Consider the following 20,074-nt stretch of genomic DNA (forward strand, 5'->3'; position numbering starts at 1 on the left):
TCATACGTTTTAAATACATTATAACAAGCACATGAATTTACACATGCACAGTGCTAAAGGTGGTGGAGAGAAGGCTAATGAGGGCCTTAGTGCTGGTTGTTGCAGGGTAGGCGCAGCAGAGCATGGTACAGCCTGGTCTGGCATGGCCTGGCACAGCTTAATGAGATATAAACACTGGACCTGCCACTGCAGTCAGCCACAGCACACACTGACACTGTTTTAATTGGCCTGGTGTGCGTGCGTGCGTGCGTGCGTGCGTGCGTGCGTGCGTGCGTGCGTGCGTGCGTGCGTGTGTGTGTGTGGGGAAAGAGTTTAGGAAATTTACAGGAACTTACTGTGAATTGCTGCAGATTTAAGACCATCCACTGTTCCCTTACTTTGTTCCCTATCATGTGACTCCTCAGACAGTGCTGATTGGATTTTAATCTGGGGCCCTACATTGTGTTGGGTTGTGTCTTTATGTCTTTGTCAGGAAGTTCCATCTCAGTTAAACAAAGTTCTTTTCAGACATGAACTGCCGAGAACATTGATGAGATCATGTGTTTTTGTTTTGTCTGCAGCAACTGTCTCGGACATTTGTGTTCTATGACCCCTCCGGATAATTTCAGGAGATTTTCCAGAGTTCTGTGCTGTGATGTCTGAAAGTAGCTTTATGTACATATATGCTTACTTATTTATAACATTGCATGTGAATTAGTTGTGTGTTGCTCTCTTTACCCTCACCTCTCTTTTCATACATCCCTTCATCCTCCAATATGACCCGTCTCTTTGACGTAGTCATCTACCTGCCTCCGCTTCTCCCTCCTTCTCCTCTCCTGCCTCCACCTTCTTCCTCATCTCCGTCCCCTCACTGACTCACTGGCTCTCCTCCCCCCCTGACAGGTGACGAGCAGAGCTCCCACGCTCCTGTCCTGGATAAATAAGAATTAATTGCTGCTCAGCTATCAGCATATGCCAGCTTCTCCACCCCAACCCGCACCTCACTTTCATCATCCATTTCTCATTTCTGTCTCTCTCTCTGCTTGTATCACTGCAATCTGTAACCTTTACTCTACATCTTTTTCCTCTCATAGCTGTGCTCCACCTCACGTTTTTCTCCATGATGGTTTGATGGGCAAGTGAAGCAGCAAAAGTGATTGTTACAGCAAGATTCTCCGGCTATTAGGGAGAGGGGAGAGGAGAGGAGAGGAGAGGAGAGGAGAGGAGAGGAGGAGACAGGGGAGAGGATAGGAGAGGAGAGGAGAGGAGAGGAGAGGAGAGGAAAGGAAACCAGGGAAAAGACCCCTGTCAACCTCCATGTCTCTTAGCCTTAGCCTATTTTGAATACATGCAGACCACACAGCTCAAACACAGTATGTTTGCATGATAAACAGCCACCTTTTCAGCTGATGTAACGTCTGATGGTTTTGTCAGTGACTGAACCAAAATTTGAATTTCCTTATAGCTCAACTTATATTCCTCCATAAGGTCCTTAACATATGGTGTTGTAATTGAATGAATGAAATGCTTTTTTACAACATTTATTTCTCCAAACAAAGGCATGAACACATGAACATATCCGCAGTAACAGTCGCTACATAGCAAATTAAAATATCAGAGAATAAAATAAAGGTGGAAGTGCATTTGGCATCTGTTCTGTTAATGACTTGAATTTGACAGAAGCTCTTTGAAAATAATCAGAGACTATGTCTATTATTAGTGATGGGACAATCTTGCGTAGAAGGGCTCTGACACACAGCATGAGGGGATCTGTCACACCTTGAGCATGCACATTTCTCATTGGCTAAACGAGACAAAGAAATCAAGACCCCACCCAGAGGAGAAAAACAATTCTTCCCAGTGACAAACTTTTAATTTGTATGTTAAATCACAGATGGAGTCCTGCCTATCGTCTTGTAGGTGTTAGAGGCTTGCAAAAAGGAAACTGGTTGTGTGGCAGAGCAGGGGAGTTGGCGAGGGGGAGAATGGCCACCAGAAGAATAGCATGAGTTGACAGAGGGGGGGAAAGAAGGATATTGAAAATATGGACATTTCTGCAAACAACCAAGAATCAGCCTTTTGTCTGGGGAGAAGTCTAGTAAGCTTACACTAGCTTAATGCGTAGGCTGGAAAATAAGAAACATTGGCTATCGCAGCATTATTTTTCCCTCAAGCCAGCACTTTTCTTTCCTCTCTCTCTCTTTCTTTTTCTTTCCATCAATGGAGAAAGTGCATGTGCGAAGCTTGTGCATGTGTGTATGTCTCTGTGTGTGTTTGTGCGCAGGAGATAAGCTGGGTAACTGGGTCCAACCAGGCTCCAATCCTGTTAGCATTAGCGATTAGCACTGGCTAACAGCCCCCTATTATGATCGGGGGCTGATTCCATGCCGCCAATCCCACACATACAGTACCCACACATACACACAAACACGCTAAGCTATAGGAAAGATTACCGCTTGATCCTTGATTAGGAAGCCATGCCTGGAAGATGTGTGTCTATGTGTAAAAGCTTGCTGTTGTGTATAATTGTATACATTGAAACACAGTTTGGTGCACTTTATATAGACTAGAAAACCACATTTCACCCGAACCATCATTCAGTCTGTGTCCTCTCTCAATGTGACTTCTGTTAAAATAGAGTAGAATAACTGTTGAATAATCTAAATTGAATGATGTGTCGTGTCAGGCCGTAATTCCTGATAACTGTTGTCATCACCTTGAGAGAGCTGGAGAGAGAGAGGAAAGAGGAAGACAGGAACTAATTCTGGCCCAGGTTAGGGTTTGCCCTGGGCAAGTTTGGTATTTTTAGCTCTCTTGCTCTTGCACACCTTCAAAATGACTAATTATCAGGCTGTGACCCTCACAGGAAGTAACTGTCGTTACTTCATACCTGCCTGCCTTCGTACCGACTCCGTCCATCCTCACCTCTGCTCCTACATTGACATGTCGCTGGTGATGCTGTCGTGCCTGCATCTGCACCTTTCTAGTACTCCTACTTACATTTATTCCTTGCAGCATCCGTAAGCCCTATGGGTAAACTGGATGATTTCTCAGTTTATTTCACCTGTGCAAAGAATAGTAGTAAAAACGTATAGTGTTTTTTTATAGTTTATTTAATCCCTCTGGACATTTCTTTAAACAGCTTTCTATGTATTCCATTTGATCCCTACTTCTCTGTCTCTTTGTTTCACTGTTCTTGACTATGATACGTTTATCACTCTACTTTCTAAACTCTCTATACCTTAGATTTAACACTCTTCATCTATATCTTTCTTTGTAAGATTACCTTTAGTATTTGTCTCACCTTCTGTCTGTTTTGGGCTATTTACGTCTCAGATACAGTCGATTACCCCTCACACTTGCTAATTCTGACCTTTTGAGAGTAGCCTTCTTAATGTTTGCATTTTCATATTGGAATCTGCTGTGCAGTGAATAAACCATGTACATGGTGCATGTGTGTATTCCCTAAACTGTGCAATGTGCAAAAACGCTGGTTAGGTATAAAAGTTTAATAAGCCTTTGGTGCAATGAGATGAGCTTTGGATCGTAACCTAACCTTTTCCCGTGCCTCCCCCACCCTCTGCTGTCCACTTTACACACATACATGCCCATACACACTTCTTCCTAACTAAATATTCATGTTTTTGTTCGGGGATGGTACATACTGGAACAGAGTATGTGCCTCTCAACACAGACCCCCTTTGAGGATCAATATGCAAACAGACACAAACCTGTAACATGTATAAAGAAAAGGAAAGAGAATAGGAAGTGTCCTTCTTACAGCTGTCAGCACCGACACACCTCCAGCGTGCCTGTGTGTGAGTTTGTGTGATGTAGGTTTTCAGGGTGTAAAACAGGGTCAAGAGGTCGACACACGTCAATCATCTAGTTCTCTATCAGCAGAATCAGACCCTCTGAAGTGTGTTTTGCAACGATAACTGGCCGTGTTTTGATTGGCCAGTCAACACAAAAGCAGAGGAATGGAAGTGAAGAAAAACCTGAGCCTGTGTCCTTTACTCTAATCCTGAAAGGATAACAGGGCCACAAGAAATGATGTCGTTAGTGATGCTGAAATAGAAAGATACAATATATAAAATCCTGTTGTTTGATGTTGTTAATATCCGTGGAATATTTAGAGAAACTGTTATCCTATAATGGAAACTGCAAAATATGAACACTTTTTGCTATTCAAATAAATGTTTGGAAAGAAATTAGGGCCTAATATATGACACAAACTAGAGTGCTGTGAACAAAGACACGCCTGCCATTCATTTATCTTGTAGCTGAAATAATTCAGTAAATAATCAGTTCAATTCAAAGAACAAACAGTGCAAAGAATTCACTTGTTTTGTTCTAACTGCTCAGGTGTAAATATTCAATGTTTTTTCTTTATTGAGTTAACCATCATAGAGGAATATCTTACGGTCGGACAAAACTATTTCAAGACGTCACCTAGTGTTGAATCAAACCCAATTTAATTTCTTATATTTGAGACTTAAATTATTGATCAATTAATCGAGAGGAACCAGAAGTGAAAGTAATCATTAGTGCCCAGTATTGATTTACTTATGCTCTGTACTTCTGTAGTCCTCAACAGGCAGGTAGCATACAGCTTGTGTGGACTCCAGTAGTCACTTTATTCACTGTTAATGTTAAATGGAGCTTAATGGAGCTTTATCGATGCGAACAAGAGGAAAGTTGCTAAGTTTGAAAATGCTTTACGTGCAACATCTGGATCAAGTGTCACATATGAAGCTGACCTCTGTCCGATAACACCCCTCTTTTTGTGGATCTGTCTTTTTCTTTACTTCTCTACCTCACCAGGTTTGTCCCACTTCATCCTCTGACCTTTCAGCCTCGGCTTTATCTCTTCTCGTATTCTTACTGTTCGCAGTGCAGTGTCCCCATGAATCTGATTTCCTCCTCTTCTTTCTCATTGTCTTGTACGCTCATACACACTCAAACACACCCATGTGATCTCTCCATCTCTGCCCGGTGAAGAAGTGCTCTTGTTCCCAGGCTGACTTGGGTGGTCTCTTGGGGGAGGGGGGGAGGGAAGGAGGGAAAGTTCATCTGCTCGGACTCAGTGGAGAGAAATAGTAGCTGACATCCAAAACGTGTGATTGTGTGAGTGTCTTATCTTCCTGTGTTTGCATGTGTTTCTATTTATCATTTTTTATTTCTGGTATAGACTATACGATTAGTCTTTGATGCCTTTGCTGGCATCCTTCTCTGGAAACTGTCCCGTGTGCAGAATGCATATTTATAGTACAGTGTTGCACATGTGTTTCCCTGGATATGTTTGGTGTATGCGATAAAGGAATCTGCTCCATATTTCCTTGTTTGACTGTGGGCGTTCTGTGGGATGGAGGTAGGGGAGAGAAAGTTGGACTGAGATTTATATGTGAGGAGGTTTGTAAAGAGGTAGAAGGAAGGAATAATGAGAGGGAGTGAGAGAGAGAGAGATTGGAAAAGAAGTGGGTGGATAGGAGGATTGCAAGAGAAGGAGAGGCAGAGGAATGTGTGAAAAGACCATGGCAGACATGTCAGGGAACAAATTGAAAATGCCAATTTCACTTTAGCCGCCACCAGCTCAGGCGCTTATAGCCCAGCTCCAGCCTCTTATTCCATGTGTAAATGAATGGTGTCCACAGAATAACACACAATCACCTCTCTCTATCCATCTCGCCCTCGCTATTTCTCCTTCAGCCCTGCTGCTGCATCATCCTCTCTTCACTCTTTCCTTATCCACTTCCTCGTCCTTCTTTTCACAATCTTTTCTTTTTTCAGGTCCCTGCCCGACACTTGTCCCAGCTTGTTCCACTTCTGTGTTTCTGACCCATCAGCCATCAGCTCGTTTCCTTGTCTTTTAACCATCACTTGTCACATTTCCTCCCCATTTTTTCCCCTACAATAATTTTTCCGTAAGATTCATTTCTTGCAATCGTCAACCTTACCTTCCCCTCTCTGTACAACTGTAATAAGTTTAGCTTGTGTTTGTGTTAAGGTTCCAGGTTCACTGGGCTTGAAGGAGAAGCCATCGCCCTCACAAAATCTCAAAGCTTCCTAGAGCCCAATGAGATATTTTCAAATGATGCCAGATTAAAAATCCAAAACCTAAACCCACGTACTCACTTGCCTGTAATAGTGATTATGTTTCAAATTCAGAAACTACAACCTCAGACGTTTTTGCTAATTTTGCTTAAATACAATTAATTGGTTTACAAAAATGTAGGTGATGATCTCTCTGTTGCTTAACTATTTGATTAACTGAATAATTGTTCTAGTAATAATTTTAGAAATGTTTTAGTCACAGTGCAGTGCTGCAACTTGTATATAAACAGCGGCAAGGAAAAGTAAGTGAACCCTTCGGAGATATTTTCATTATGCGTATTCATTTGTCTTATTATAGTCAGATTTTACTCAAAATTACAATAATGAACAAACACAATCTTTTTTAACGAATAATACACAAACTATTCTGCAAGACTGCCCAAAGGTGCAGCATCTCAGGGGGAAAAGTTTGCTCTTCAATAGTTCATAAATAAATCACAGCACCAAAATGTGCCTGGAGACACACTTTTATAGAAAGTCCTCTCAACAAATACTCTAAGAACACAGTAGTAGTTTCGCTTCTGAGTTATGTGGAGACGCATTCCTTTATTTGGATATCAGCATCTCTGCCTTCAGGGCCCACTGAATGTAAATCATCCAATCGCAAAAGTAAAGAATGAATTAATCAGCCATTCACACATTGTGACATTGCTGTGTCCTCTCATTTTCTTATCTTCTCCATGCACATTTCTCGGTCCTTTCCCCCTCAAATAAATTCAAATTCACTATTATTACAGATGTCATGATAAATCCCATAGTATTACATTGGAGTGGGTGATATCACAAAGTGGCAAAGTTGTAGCCAGATTCAATCTGTGAGGGCCCCATAGCCTCAGGCTCTGAGGCTTTCACATTGGATTTTATCACCACTCCACTAGAGGAGAATAGTCCTGCTATCTCTCACCCCGAGGCCAGTTAAGATACTGACCATGCCACTGGTCGTGAGAGTGAGGGGGCACCCTGTGACTGACAGAGGCACAAGGTTAACATGGCCTATCTCTACTTTTACCAGCTATCACTGCAGCAGTGGCCTCAAAGCAGAGAGCCGACATCTCTCGCTATCTAGCATCTGTTTTCTGTTGTATCAGAGACACAGTGCAGAGTGAGTCTCAGAGTGGAGGGTGTGCGGGTCATGATGAATGAGTACTTTGAGACGACTGTGTGTTTACTTCAGTGTTTGGCTGCCTCGTTTATGTGAGGGTGGGACTGGGGAGGCAGTGTAACTTTTAGAGCTGCATTTTATTTGCCTGTGATAATCGTGCTTGATAATTTATTAGTCCATGGTTTGGGTGTCTCACCGGAGCTCTTTCCTCTGCTACTCCTTCAGCGAACACACCGCCATCATGCTGCCGCTTTTGAGGCTTGTTGTCTCATTTAAAGCAATTCCATAAAACTGATTACGCTGACAACGAGTCAATTACATTTCAGCTCTTATTAGTTCAGGATGCAACAATGAAATTAGTCGAGAATATTATTGTTGGAGATATATTACACTTTTCATTCATCACTGGAATGGAATGAGTCATACAGTTATGGGGATTCCAATCTCTTAATCAACTCTGTACGAAGTCAGGCAGCAGCGGATGTGCCGCATGTTAAAATCACAATATAGCCTGTCTCTCATCATTCATTTTTATAGCCCTTCAACTGTGTGAGCTCCACAGGCTAAGACATTACCATCAGCCGCTAGCTGAACTGAGTTAGCTCCTGGTACTGGCGGATTTTTATTATTATTATTTTTATTAAAAGACTGAGAATATTTTATGTTGATGTTACTGCTATGAGAACAATATCGTTTAGACAACGTGACATGACAATAAATACTAATCTGTTGTTGTTTTTTTATTTCAGTATTCCTATGAGGGAAATGACATCAGTGACCTGCCAGTGGACCTGTCTGTGGTGTGGAATGGAAATTTTGTCATTGACAACCCCTACAACATTCAAGGTGGGTTTGTGTTGCTGTTAAACAACGGCTACAGATAATATTAATTGATTTTGTTTCAGCTCAAAGCTAATGTACCCAGTGTTCATGAGAAAATTCTATACCATCAAGGACTGACTTAACAAAAAGTATTTTTACATATCCTTAAGATGTTTAATATTTTCTTTTAACAAACAATATTATAGACCCAAACTAATCTTATTTCAGAAGCTGTGTTGCTTCATCAGGTTTTGATCCTCAGCTGAGTCATGGCAGGAACAGCATCTGAAAAATCTCAGATCTGCACCAACTTAAACATTCGGCTGCAGCTGCAGTGTAAATAATTAATACTGTGACCAAAATCACCCAGAATCACCCAGACAACCCGAAGAGGTTCAAAGACTGTGTTATGTAGCAAAAGCGTGATATACAGGACTATTCACACACTTATATAGATATATAAAGTCGTGTATTACGTGACTTTATATGTCTGTGAAAAACTGCGACTTAAACAATGTGCTCTAATCCTGTACCATTTGCACACAATGTAGAGAGAGCACACATATTGTGCTGCTTTTCATTGGGTTATTATTTTTTTTAAAACATATATTGACGAGTAGTTACTGTATATCTGTCAAGGCTCATGTTTTACCCCACAAAACTGTTTAATACTTTTAGTATTTTAAAGTGGTTCACAAATAACTGGTGGTAGAAAGTCACAGCAGTAAGAGGTTGGAGTAAGCAGGAAAATCATTAACTAATCACAAAATAATAATAACTTTATTAGTTACTAAGGTCTGCAATGATGAATTAAATGGTTACTTACAAATGTTCAATAACAGCAGGGATAATCTCTTAAAGAAAATCAATTATTAATCAGTGTTGTAGTAGGGATCACAGTAACAATACCATAAGCAGCCACTTGCACAAACCTCATGATGGATGAATCGTGCCATGACAGCTAATGTTATTCATTATAATGTATAAAAACAGAATGTCCAACTCAGAGAATTACCTGATAAAATCAGGTCACATATCAGCTCCATAATTAACCTATTGTCACATTTCTATATCATAAATATCATCATTACAACCTGATTTACCAAGTTAGTGAGCATTCATGCTTAGAATGACAGGTATTATCATTATTATTATTATTATTACAGGATCATGTATAAAACATCTATATCTGCAGTTGAAACAGTATTAGAGTGCGTCATATAAACTCAAATGAGTAACCGCACCTTACCCTCTAAACAAAGAACTATGTGGGTGATGGTTAAACATACACAATCGATGCACTACAGTGGGATGAGACAATGAGATCACGTTTGTTGGATTTAATTACTAGTAGGACAGTCTTTGTACTGCTGTGTCCATAATTATTGCGACCTGTACAGAACAGCAGGGGGGCTGTTACATTATTTCCCTTCTGCGAGGAACAATAACATCATTGCCGGCTACCATTGCGTTCAATAGGTCCTGCGCATGACAAGCACAAGGAGTTTTATACATCTAAGAGAGCGCTGCATTATCTGTTTGTTCCTTTTGATGTTTTAAGACAGCAAGGATCTGAGATGTTTGTGTTCAGATTAGAAACTGTTACATCTGTAATGTCTGTGAAGAGGCGATCATTGCCATTTTGTCAGTAATGTAAGGTGACACCACAGAGTCACTTTGCTTTGTTTACTGATGTCACTCCCTGCAGTCTAAATGTAACAAGCAAGCTGTTATCGTCTCAAATTCCACATATTTTCAAGCTGCTGGCCATGACTTGTATGTCACAGTATATGGATATCTGTAACATATACCATACATCTGTGCAGGGGCATAGAGACCCTGCTGCAGTCTACAGTAATGGGGTGTTTACATTCATGGAGGCAACATAAAATGCTTTGACAGTCAATCGCTCTCCCAAGGACATAGTGTTGCTAGATGGCGGCCTTTATATGCCGCAGCATTGACAGCGTACAATATCAGCAGCATGCATCAGTGTCTATGCATTGTGTGTTATCTCAAGTGTAAATCTCCTGAAGAGCATCCGGAGGCGACCTGCAGCCCGAATATGTCTCTTCTCTCCCTGGCTGTCTCTCCTCCCTGCCAGCCCCCTCCCTTAATCATGATAATCATCTGTGGAGAGCGATGCTCACTTGTCTTAAATACTGATATGTTAATGTAATTAGAGAGGAGTCGTTCAGCACTCAGTAATTGGTACAGGGTTGCTTTAAAGCTGCTCCATGACCAATGGGATTTGGGGATGGAATAGCAGAGAGAGAGAGGCAGATTTCACTGTACACTTCCCGAGGCCTCTGGGAAATCGTGCCTGAACTTTGTCTCTGTGACATTGAAGAAGTTCTGGAATTTTCCCCTGCAAGTTGAGAAACTTAAAATGAGGAATTTTGTCAAGAATTTTGATTAATTTGTCTACTTAAATATTTATAGTGAAATCATTTAATCATTATTTATAGTGAGGTTGTTTTCTTATGTCCCAAGCCTAATTTCTACACTATTAAGTTCCTAATGTTTCATTCTCCATCTCTTTCTTGTTCCTGTCTCCAGCCCACCTGTATAAGTGCTACGCACTGAGGGACAGCTGTGGGATGTGTTTGAAGGCAAACCCCAGGTTTGAGTGCGGCTGGTGCGTACAGGAGAAGAAGTGCTCCCTGAGACAGGAGTGTGCTCCTCCAGAGACCACTTGGATGCATGCCACCACAGGAAACAGCCGCTGTGCACACCCCAAGATCATCAAGGTAAGTCTAGATAATAATGTCGCACATATAGCATCTCAGTGTGCTCCTCAAGCTCAGCAGGATAACAGACACACCTGACTGCACACATGTCCATCTATTTAAATTTTTAGATTGAAAGAACTGGAAAATTATGATTGTTGTACACTGAAGACATTTGAGTTTAAGATCAAAAGATGATTACGAGAATATAATGAGTCCTGGTATTTAATCTTAAACATATATATATAGGAATATATCAAATAAAAGTAGCGCCTCATCAAATTCCTCCTTTTCCCACTTATGCCACACACATAAGGGCCATGAGGCCATAGAAGAGCTCACTCTAAAATCAACATAGCATGGAGCTCCTAAATCCAAGTTAAAGACCGCTGCCAAAGTTAAACCCGTCACTTCGGCTGCTATTTGTCATTAGTTTCCCAGCAACTCAGCCTCCTAAGTAACAAACTAGTCCGATTTCTATCAGGGCAGGGGTCAGACACAAGCAGGTCTAAGTGATGAAATGCTCTTTGTAAAAGTTGTCATTGCTTCTTTATTGGCAACCTTGAAACTACATGCCTTTTGACACAAATCAGGGAATTTATATGAAGTCATATTTAGTGAAATATAGTTCTCCTAAAAAGAGACTTGTTATTCCTTTGCTGCGTCATTGTTTGGCCTCAGCGAGTGAAGGGGACATCGTAGGCAGGAGGACGACATCTTAGAAACCATCACCATGACTGCAACCACAACACAGATGGACTGGCCAGGAGGAGGCAGTTCACACACACCAAGACTGAACACACTGACATGATTAGAGATGATGGCTACACCCAAACACACACACGCACACCTGTGGAGGCAGAGAGGGTGTTTGTCTGGAGTGTGTGTGTGCATGGAAGATATAGGCAAAGAGACTGAGACAGTGGAAGTTTGCTAATTGTGTCCCACCATGGGTGTCGAGTGTGTGTGTGCGCATGCAGTGCCTGTGTGCTTCTGACAGCCCGGGTGAGCTAAGGCATCTAAACACCATGGTTTACCCATCTGCTGCCACCGGTAACTGTGGCGGTGGTCCTCATCCAAGTGTGACCTGGGTCAGCATCTCTACAGCTCACCACAGGGACTGACACACGCGCTCACACACAGAGCGCGTGTGTGATGAGTCTAGACGTTCCACCTTTCCTTTCTTTCCTTCTTCTTCATTCTCTCCATCATTCCTTCTCAAGCATTTAACACAGCACATATCCCAAGCGTATCTCAAGTGAGATGAAGCCTCTTCTCAGGTGAAACGCTCGCCATTTCTCTCCATTTAAATGAGTGTGAAATATATGTATTGTGTTTAATAAATGCCCATTTCACCAGTGCTAACTTGTATGGACGAAGCGCTCAGCACATCTCCTATGTGACACGGGTTTGTCTCTTTGAATACGTAATGGAGATATTGGATAATTGGGGCACTGGCACATAGATAAATCCTTTAGCTAATGCTCTCTCTCTCTCTCTCTTCCTGCTCGCTTCAGTTATCTCTTTGAAACAAGCATACAGAGGCAATTGGGTTGTGTGTATGCATGTGTAGAGAGAGGTGGGGGGCTGTGCATGAAAGGGAGAGATGGGTGTGTGTCTGTGCGTGTGTGCGCAAGCATGTGCTCTTGCATGCATATTGAGGGTTAAATCCTGGCCTCAGGGCAAGATGTTGGTGGCAGTCAAGAAGCAGCCGAGAAGAGCTTCAAAATCAGCAAGAGGAGAAACATACTTTAGGTTTGGGAGAGAGAGAGACACTGCAGGAAGTGTTATCACATCTCCTCCCCACCTTTGACATTTACAGTGTGACATTTAATGCCAAAGAACATCTGGAGGCGACAAAGAAAATCGCTCCCCTTTCTCCTGCCATTTCATCCTTTAGTTCCCCAAAGAGCATCACAGGCGCCACACAAATTGAATATTACTCCGCTTCTTACCATCCATTCAGTCAAATCCCTCTCTTCCTGTTTGATCCCCACTCTTTTGTTTATTTCTTTTTGCTTCATGAAGTCCACTTTGTTCGTTTTTGCAGCATGCTAGCTGCTGTGAGGCCATTAGCTCGCGGATTAGCCCCTAATTTCATTTGGAATGGAGAATGTGGGAAACGCCACTGGAGAGAGTGTGAACAAGCACACACACACAGGCAGATCTGCGCACACACACACACACACACACACACATATATATCTATATATACAGCTATTTGATTATTTCAGTGCAGCACATGTTGAACCCATTTGGTGTCATTTCCGTGTGTACTATTGCCCATTTGAAGTTGTTCAATACTGTGCAGATGAGTATTGTTCCACTAATAGCTCTGGCATCTAAGTGCTGTTCTCCAAACACAGAAATTTATGTTTTAGGCCCTAAATGATCCGTTTTAGACCCTGCAAGGATTTGGCTGTTGGACAGTTAAGTGCTGTATTTTTTCTCTGCACTGACACTATGCACTAAGATTAATTATAACTCCTCTCACAACAAGCAAACACACAGCTTGTGTGTGCATGTGAGCCAGCACAAACACACTCACACAAGCCAAAAACACTGTGGTTCCCACACACAAACTCATGCACTCTCTCAGAAGCACATACTCAGATTAAAATATTTAAAATCAGAGATAAAATATGTATTCATGGGTTTGTAAGATCATAATCAAAATCACATTTGCCGCCTCAGAGACGGTCTCACACATGCACACGCACAGACACACAATGTCGAGGGCTGTCTTCCAGTGTAGTGCGGCAGTGTCCTAGTACTGGCCTTGGATGCTGCCTGGTCCTCCATCATCCATCATCTCCTGCCTGCCTTTTCCTAGGGGACAGGGAGAGCATTACAGCTAGCCCTTAGAAACCAATTAAAACAACACAAGCTGTGTGTGTGTACGTCCGTGTGTGTTTCTATGGGGGGACACTTACTGTGTCTTAGCATGTGGCATATTAATGCACACTGTTTTTTTTTTTGTTCATGATCTTGTGTGTGTTTTGTTTTCTGGTTTTGCGCGTTAAAATGTCTGAGTGTGTGTGTTACTGATTGAGTGTGTGTGTCTTTGTCTGTGTCCAGTTGCACAGCTTGTGCGCTTTCGAAAGGCCAATAATTTCTCCCTCATGTATTGTTAGACTGCAGTATTGGCCTTTGCCAGACTTCTTTATCTCTCTCTACCTCTCTGTTTCCTCGACCTGCTTTCTTTTCTTATCTCTCTTCATGTATCCTCTGTTTCTCTCTCTTCCATCCATACCTTTAACCATCTCTCTTTCTTCATCCCCTATTCAACCTCTCAATTATTTTTACTTTCCTCTCCTTCTTCCCCTTCCATTTCCATCCACCTCTATCTCCTTCTGTCTGTTTTCTCTAAAGAGGTCTGCTTTGTCTCGTATACAGAGCTACACAACTAGATCCTTGATATTTTTATCTTAGCTCATATGTAGAATTTAATAGTAAAGATAGTAGTAAAAACTTCTTCCTTTTCGCTGTTTGTTTGTGACTTTTTTTTGTTTTTGAGAGTCTCGCATATCACAGATAAACTTCAGAAACCTTACGTCATGTTCATATCATCTCTTTCTGTGTCCCCTGCTTCCCCCTCTCATCTCCTCCTATAACAGGCAGATGCTGTCTGTGCTCTGCCGCTCAGCCGGCCACAATAGGCCTCACACAAAGCCTTCGACACAACGGGAATAGTCGGAGACAAAGAGGGAAAAAAGGAGTTTGAATGGGTGTAGAGCACTGCGACAGCAAAAGCAGAATAGATAGTGTTTAGGCTGGTGGCTTTTATCAAAAAGGGCTTTATGTGTGCGTTGTTTAGTTGTGGATGTTACAATGTGTATGTGTCTCTGTGTGTGTGGGTGCACATGCATGTCTGTGTGTGTGCTCTGATAAGCCAGTGTTCATAGAGAAAGAGAGATTTGATTTCCATATCTGAAGATTGAAGAAGAAGAACTGCTTGACTCACTCTTTTGTCTTCAGCTAAAATATATGTATTCAGGCCCATTGACAAAGAGACAGAGAATGAATTTTAAAAAAGACAAGTCCGGAGAGGAAGAGGGAAAGGGCGAGTGAAGGAGGAGGAATGTTCATCAGAAGCTGAGCTGGTGTAAGAATGAAAACACTCCTTAATCACTTTGGCATTTCAGTTCTGGCCTGCGTGACACTGGGCTTTGTTCCTATTGTGAGTTTCTGTTCGTGGTGTCCTCGACACCTGTGGCTTTTACCAGCCTGCCACCTTTTCTATAATGATGTTAGACTGGAGGATCATTGTGAGGATCCAGGTGGAGGAACAGAGATTTGAGCAAGTTGAGAGAGTTTATCTAAATTATCTGAAAGACTGCAGAATCACTTAAAAGAATTATTCGATATTTTAGGATATAAATGTATTCCCTTTCTTGGCGAGAAGTCGATAAATAACATTTGTGTTCAAACAGTAAATGTTATTCTACCTCCTATTTACACTCTGGGGTTTTTAACATAGTAAACAAACAAGATATGAAAAATAAATTATTGAGCTTTGGGATGCTGGTAGGTGGTGCATTAGAAATTTATAAATCCTTCTATTCTGCTGAATTACTGTGACCAAAGCTATCCCACACTTTTTAGTGTGAGAACTAAGAACATTTTCCCAGCACCTCCAAGGACAGTCCTAGAGGATGCCAGATGTCTCAAATTGAAGGCTGCATGTAACCCAGCATGTGTATAGGATTAGATAATGTGACCTCACCAGAAGGTATAAAACAATGATAGTCCATTACCCTTGTGCTCTTTCTCGCATCTCATGTATTTGAATGTGTTGTCAGTACATTTACAGATGTTGAATTAAACTACAGAAAGACCAGCGTTGACTTTGCTCTTTGTTGAACTGATATTGGCACCACAGTGGATGTTGCCATCTTTTGACAGAGCTAGACAGAGAGCAGTATAGAACATCTCGTCTAATTTACAGCAGGACATCGATTAAACATATTTCCCAAACTATCTCTAAACCATTTTTGGCATCAGTGCACTCCTTGTCCCTGTCCTAATGTGTTCTCAGCTCTGAAGTTGAGACAGTATCATTTGTTAGTATAGGACCGGTCTAAGCTACAGCAAAATCTATTCTGTTCATTTTCTAGAATAGCTGCCCTCTGTGAATTGGCTCACATAGGTAAAGTAGGTTAACATGGTCTTCTGGTGTAAAGTTCAAATATGGCCAGGTTTGACAAATTAATCAAATTGTTAACCAATTGCATATTGTCTTGACAGCACTGACCTTTGAAAGAACAATTGGAACCATAGTACAAAATGGGGGATGGTCCGCTAAACTGTGCCACATGCATTGCTGCTAGTTGTTGGATGGGAGCGGATATTTCATGATTTCATGAACATTCTCTTGAACTGACTGCATTAATCAAGTTGCCATGTCACAAGAACCCCGGCATCACCTATTTTGTGAGGATGCCAATGACCACGTACACACCTAGTATTAACACGTGGTTTCGTGATCCAGTAATGCTGTGAACACATTCCGATCGGATAGTGATTCGATCACGCCAGACCACATTCAGAGGTGGTCTGGGCCACATATTCCTTTAGCAGTGTGAATGCGAAAGCATCCTGGGACCTCCTACTCAGCTGACCAGGGTTGTTAGTGTCTTTGTAGTCTTGTGTTTTTTCGGCACAAAACAGAAAGTGATTTGTGGATTGATATTTGTACACAGAGGGCTTCATACTTAAAGGGGAAATGTTTGACTGAGAGCGAGAGTGTGAGCATTATCGGTGACAATTTATTTTGTTCTTCCCTTATGGCAAGTGAAGTCAAAATCTGACCTTACCCCCACTCCACGACACCCACCAGGCTGCAACAAATGACCCCACCCCCTTCCGCCAGGTTCTAATCCAATTAGCTTTAGCCCTAATTATGCTAGTAATGACTGATTACCAGAGGGGCCATTGTCTGCGTCAGGGCTGGATGAATGGGATCGTGATTAGCGTTGGGCTAGCCTCGAATAGCCATTAGCACCTCTGCACACCTTTCACAGACCTCCAGAGGAAAGAAAGGGAGCAGAGGTCGTTGTGCGCAGTAATTGTGTAGAGTAGATTAATCGTCACAAGGTTAAATGAGAGATGTAAGCGAGGGCTTGATGGGTGGGTCCAGGTTAAGTGCGTGAGTTGGCAGGTGGTGAATGTTTGACTGAGTTGAGGTGGCATTAATGGATCCAAGGTCATTTTTCATCTCACTTAATGAGGTGGCAAGTCTCTGATTCATGCAGAATGGGACATGACCGTAATCACTTAAGCAAACCATCATTCATGATAACATACAATATATGTTCTATGACATATTGCTTTGAGTAAGTTGATTGTCACTTGTGTTGTTCTGGCTAACATATGCCCTCTTACACTTGTTCTGCCTCACAGTTGCAGCCAGAGACGGGGCCCAGACAGGGAGGAACCATGCTGACGATCTCCGGCGAAAACCTGGGTCTGCAGTTCAAAGACATCCAGAATGGAGTCCGAATCGGAAAGGTGACCTGCAACCCCCAGGAGGACCAGTACATCAGCGCTGAACAGTACGTTGACACTCTCTCTGTCCTCATCTCTCATCTCCTACCCCTCACTCTCAAGCATCTTGTTTCTGAGACTCTACTTCCCTGTTTGTCCAATGTTGATGTGACGCTGAGGACTGAGTACAACCCTGAAACTCTCTCTCAGCTTCAGTCAAGCCTGCGAAGGTTTTAGTGAAACATTCTCTTTCAATTTAACCAATTCCTCCGAAGAGGGCTCGTGCTGTGTTTTGCACTGGTTAGTGTGGACCATGGAAATGTGGTGGCAGCTGAATTTAGCTCAGTCGGAGTAGAAAAACTTTGCGTAACCACCTCGATCAGAATTCATTTAGAAATTTCTGGGAGAAACTTAATGACATTTGAGGTGGGTGGTATATATCATCTCAAAATTATTCCACAAATGAAAGCTTGTCATGTGAACGCTCCACCTAATTAAGTTACTTTTACTGCTTTCTGGACAATTGTGAATTAGACTTGGTGCCGCTGGAATGAACTTAACACTGATTCAATAACTGTGATAGTATATTACGGGAAAATCTGTGCAACAGCAGTAAATAATCATAACTCTAAGTTCTCTCTTGAGTTTTGGGTTTGTTGGACATGACTGAACTCTTTGTCTTCTGTAAATGGGTTGCCTCATTTCAATAATTTTCTTTAGTATTCATGCAAGTTATAACATGGGAATCCTCAATTAGATTTCATTCGGCATGCAAAACAATTGGCAACCACAGCCAGTGTGACGCTGGTGCTCCATTATTACAGCTAACCAGAAACACTGAGGGTTTTTTGTCGGCGTCAGTGAAACTATTTAATGAGTCTCTCTATTTTATGTTGAATTAATTCAGAAGCAAAGATACAATTTAGGATGAGGAAAAATTGGGGACGTTCGTCACAGCTGGAGGTGTCCTCAATATTCTATTTCCAACTATGGAGCTGTCATTTGTACCCAAACGCTCCATTTGCTGGAGTTGTGTAGCACAGTCCCAGCAGATTCTGTTTTCTCTCTGCCCCCTCACTAAGAAGGAAACAGAAGAAATGTGACTTTGATGGTTTGGCAGACAGCACAACGCAATGCTCTGCAGCTCTCACCAGCAATGACAGGCGTCCCCAAAATGGGTTTAGATAAAATGGCAGTGACATGTCAGCCTTGATTTATAATTTATATCCTCATATATTGTCACATTCACACAGAACATGCTATTTTTATGTGTGCTTCTGTTGCCGCAGAGAAATATCAGGTGGTTCCATGTGAAAACTTTTTCTTTACTGCACATTCATTTTGTCCGTGTTCACATTCAAAGCCACCAAGGTTTCAAAGTTTAACCCTGTCCACCCTGTAAGGCTTCGTTGGCCTGTTGCCATAGCACCAAGAGGAAGAGGAGGAGGAGTGCTCGGCTGGCAGTGATGCTGTCATGCTAATTAAAAGTGATGTTAGCCATACGGTGCCATTAGTGGCCTGGTTGCTCTCGTCATCCCAGTGACCCTATCCGAGCTGTAGCAGAGCAGAAAGTATGTGGTTGTGGGGCTGACAGCATGGGTCAAAGGTCAGCTGCTGGAGAAGGAGGTGTACGGATTGTCGGGCAAAATGTAGACACATTGTTCTTGTTCCTGCTCATTTCTCTTTCTTTCTCTTTCTTTCTTCCAGCGCTTGTGCTGCTTGTAGCCTGCCCACCACTCCCTGTTTCTTAAATTGAAACAAAATGTGTTTTTCTTTCTTTCCTTTTGTTTGCTTGTCATTCACCTCAGTGAAATATTTACTACATGGATTTGATTCCACAGTGAGAAAAGTAAATCATTTCCACCAGTGAGAAAAACAGAATCCAGTGTTTCTCTTTTTATTATCGCCTTATTAGTATATTCTCTCTGACAATTTGAAAGAGGTTTAATTTTTCACGGACACATTTCACCTCAGTTGCTTGATTGAGTGAGGTATTATTTATAATGTTATCATCTTTACAAATGCACCATGAACTTTCTGTCTGTCTAACCACATAACGGCTCAATGTAGCCACCTGTCATCTGTGCACTAATGATGCTGAAGCCACAGTCTAACTGAGAGCTGTCCAGCATTTTAATCACGGCCCCTGTCATAGTGGGAGACCTGGGAATAAATGAAAGGGAAAATAAAAACAATAGAGAGGCACACATCGCTGGAATGTGAAATTCATCGCTGGCGCAGCGCTGCAGTTGCCATGGCCACCTGCAGGGAGGATGGAGGCTGGAGAGTTGAGATGTGTTGGAGACGTGTAGGAGATGAGCTTGTTCAGTTAATCAGCCTCTCTCACTTTAACCGTCTCCCCCCTTTCTTTCTCCTCCTTTCTCTACTTCCCTCTCTCCTCTGTACTCTCACCCTTTCTCTTCATCTCATTCATTCGCTGCGGCTAATTAACAGTCAAGTGTGTCTCCAGTGGGTGAGACATGAAGTGTGTGTGTATGTGTGTGTTCTCCCTGTGGGCTACACCGCCACTCCTCCCCTTACTCAATCATTTCACCGGTGGATTTTCATTTGGCCAGCCAGCGCCCAGGGCCAAGTGTGAAGCTTACAGTTCTAAAGATCCACTAATGCAGACACACACGCGCGAAACTCCCCTCTCTCTTAGCACTGCAGATTTCCACTAATAAAGCAATTCGGTCCGATTTTTGTTATTTATATGAATAAGGCAACTGAACTTGTTTATTCTATGCTATTGGAATGTTTTCCTCACTTAGAGCAGAAGAGAAATGCTGCTCTCGTTCTGTTACCCCCCCTCTGTTTTATTTTCTTCACTAAGTCTTCTTCT

At 42.1% G+C, this 20,074-nt stretch overlaps 1 protein-coding gene across 2 annotated transcripts in view; it reads left to right on the top strand.

Moving 5' to 3' along the window:
- Nucleotides 1–20,074, top strand: part of LOC118104401 (plexin-A1-like) — a 184,011-nt gene that overhangs the window by 130,068 nt on the left and 33,869 nt on the right. For both annotated transcript variants that reach the window (XM_047338779.1, XM_035151254.2), the window contains exons 11-13: nucleotides 7,945–8,041; nucleotides 10,577–10,767; nucleotides 17,149–17,300. In XM_047338779.1, coding sequence (XP_047194735.1) covers nucleotides 7,945–8,041; nucleotides 10,577–10,767; nucleotides 17,149–17,300 — 440 coding nt within the window. The remainder of the gene's footprint in view (nucleotides 1–7,944; nucleotides 8,042–10,576; nucleotides 10,768–17,148; nucleotides 17,301–20,074) is intronic.

The sequence above is a fragment of the Hippoglossus stenolepis genome, chromosome 3 (assembly GCF_022539355.2).
Source record: "Hippoglossus stenolepis isolate QCI-W04-F060 chromosome 3, HSTE1.2, whole genome shotgun sequence".
NCBI classification, from domain to species: domain Eukaryota; kingdom Metazoa; phylum Chordata; class Actinopteri; order Pleuronectiformes; family Pleuronectidae; genus Hippoglossus; species Hippoglossus stenolepis.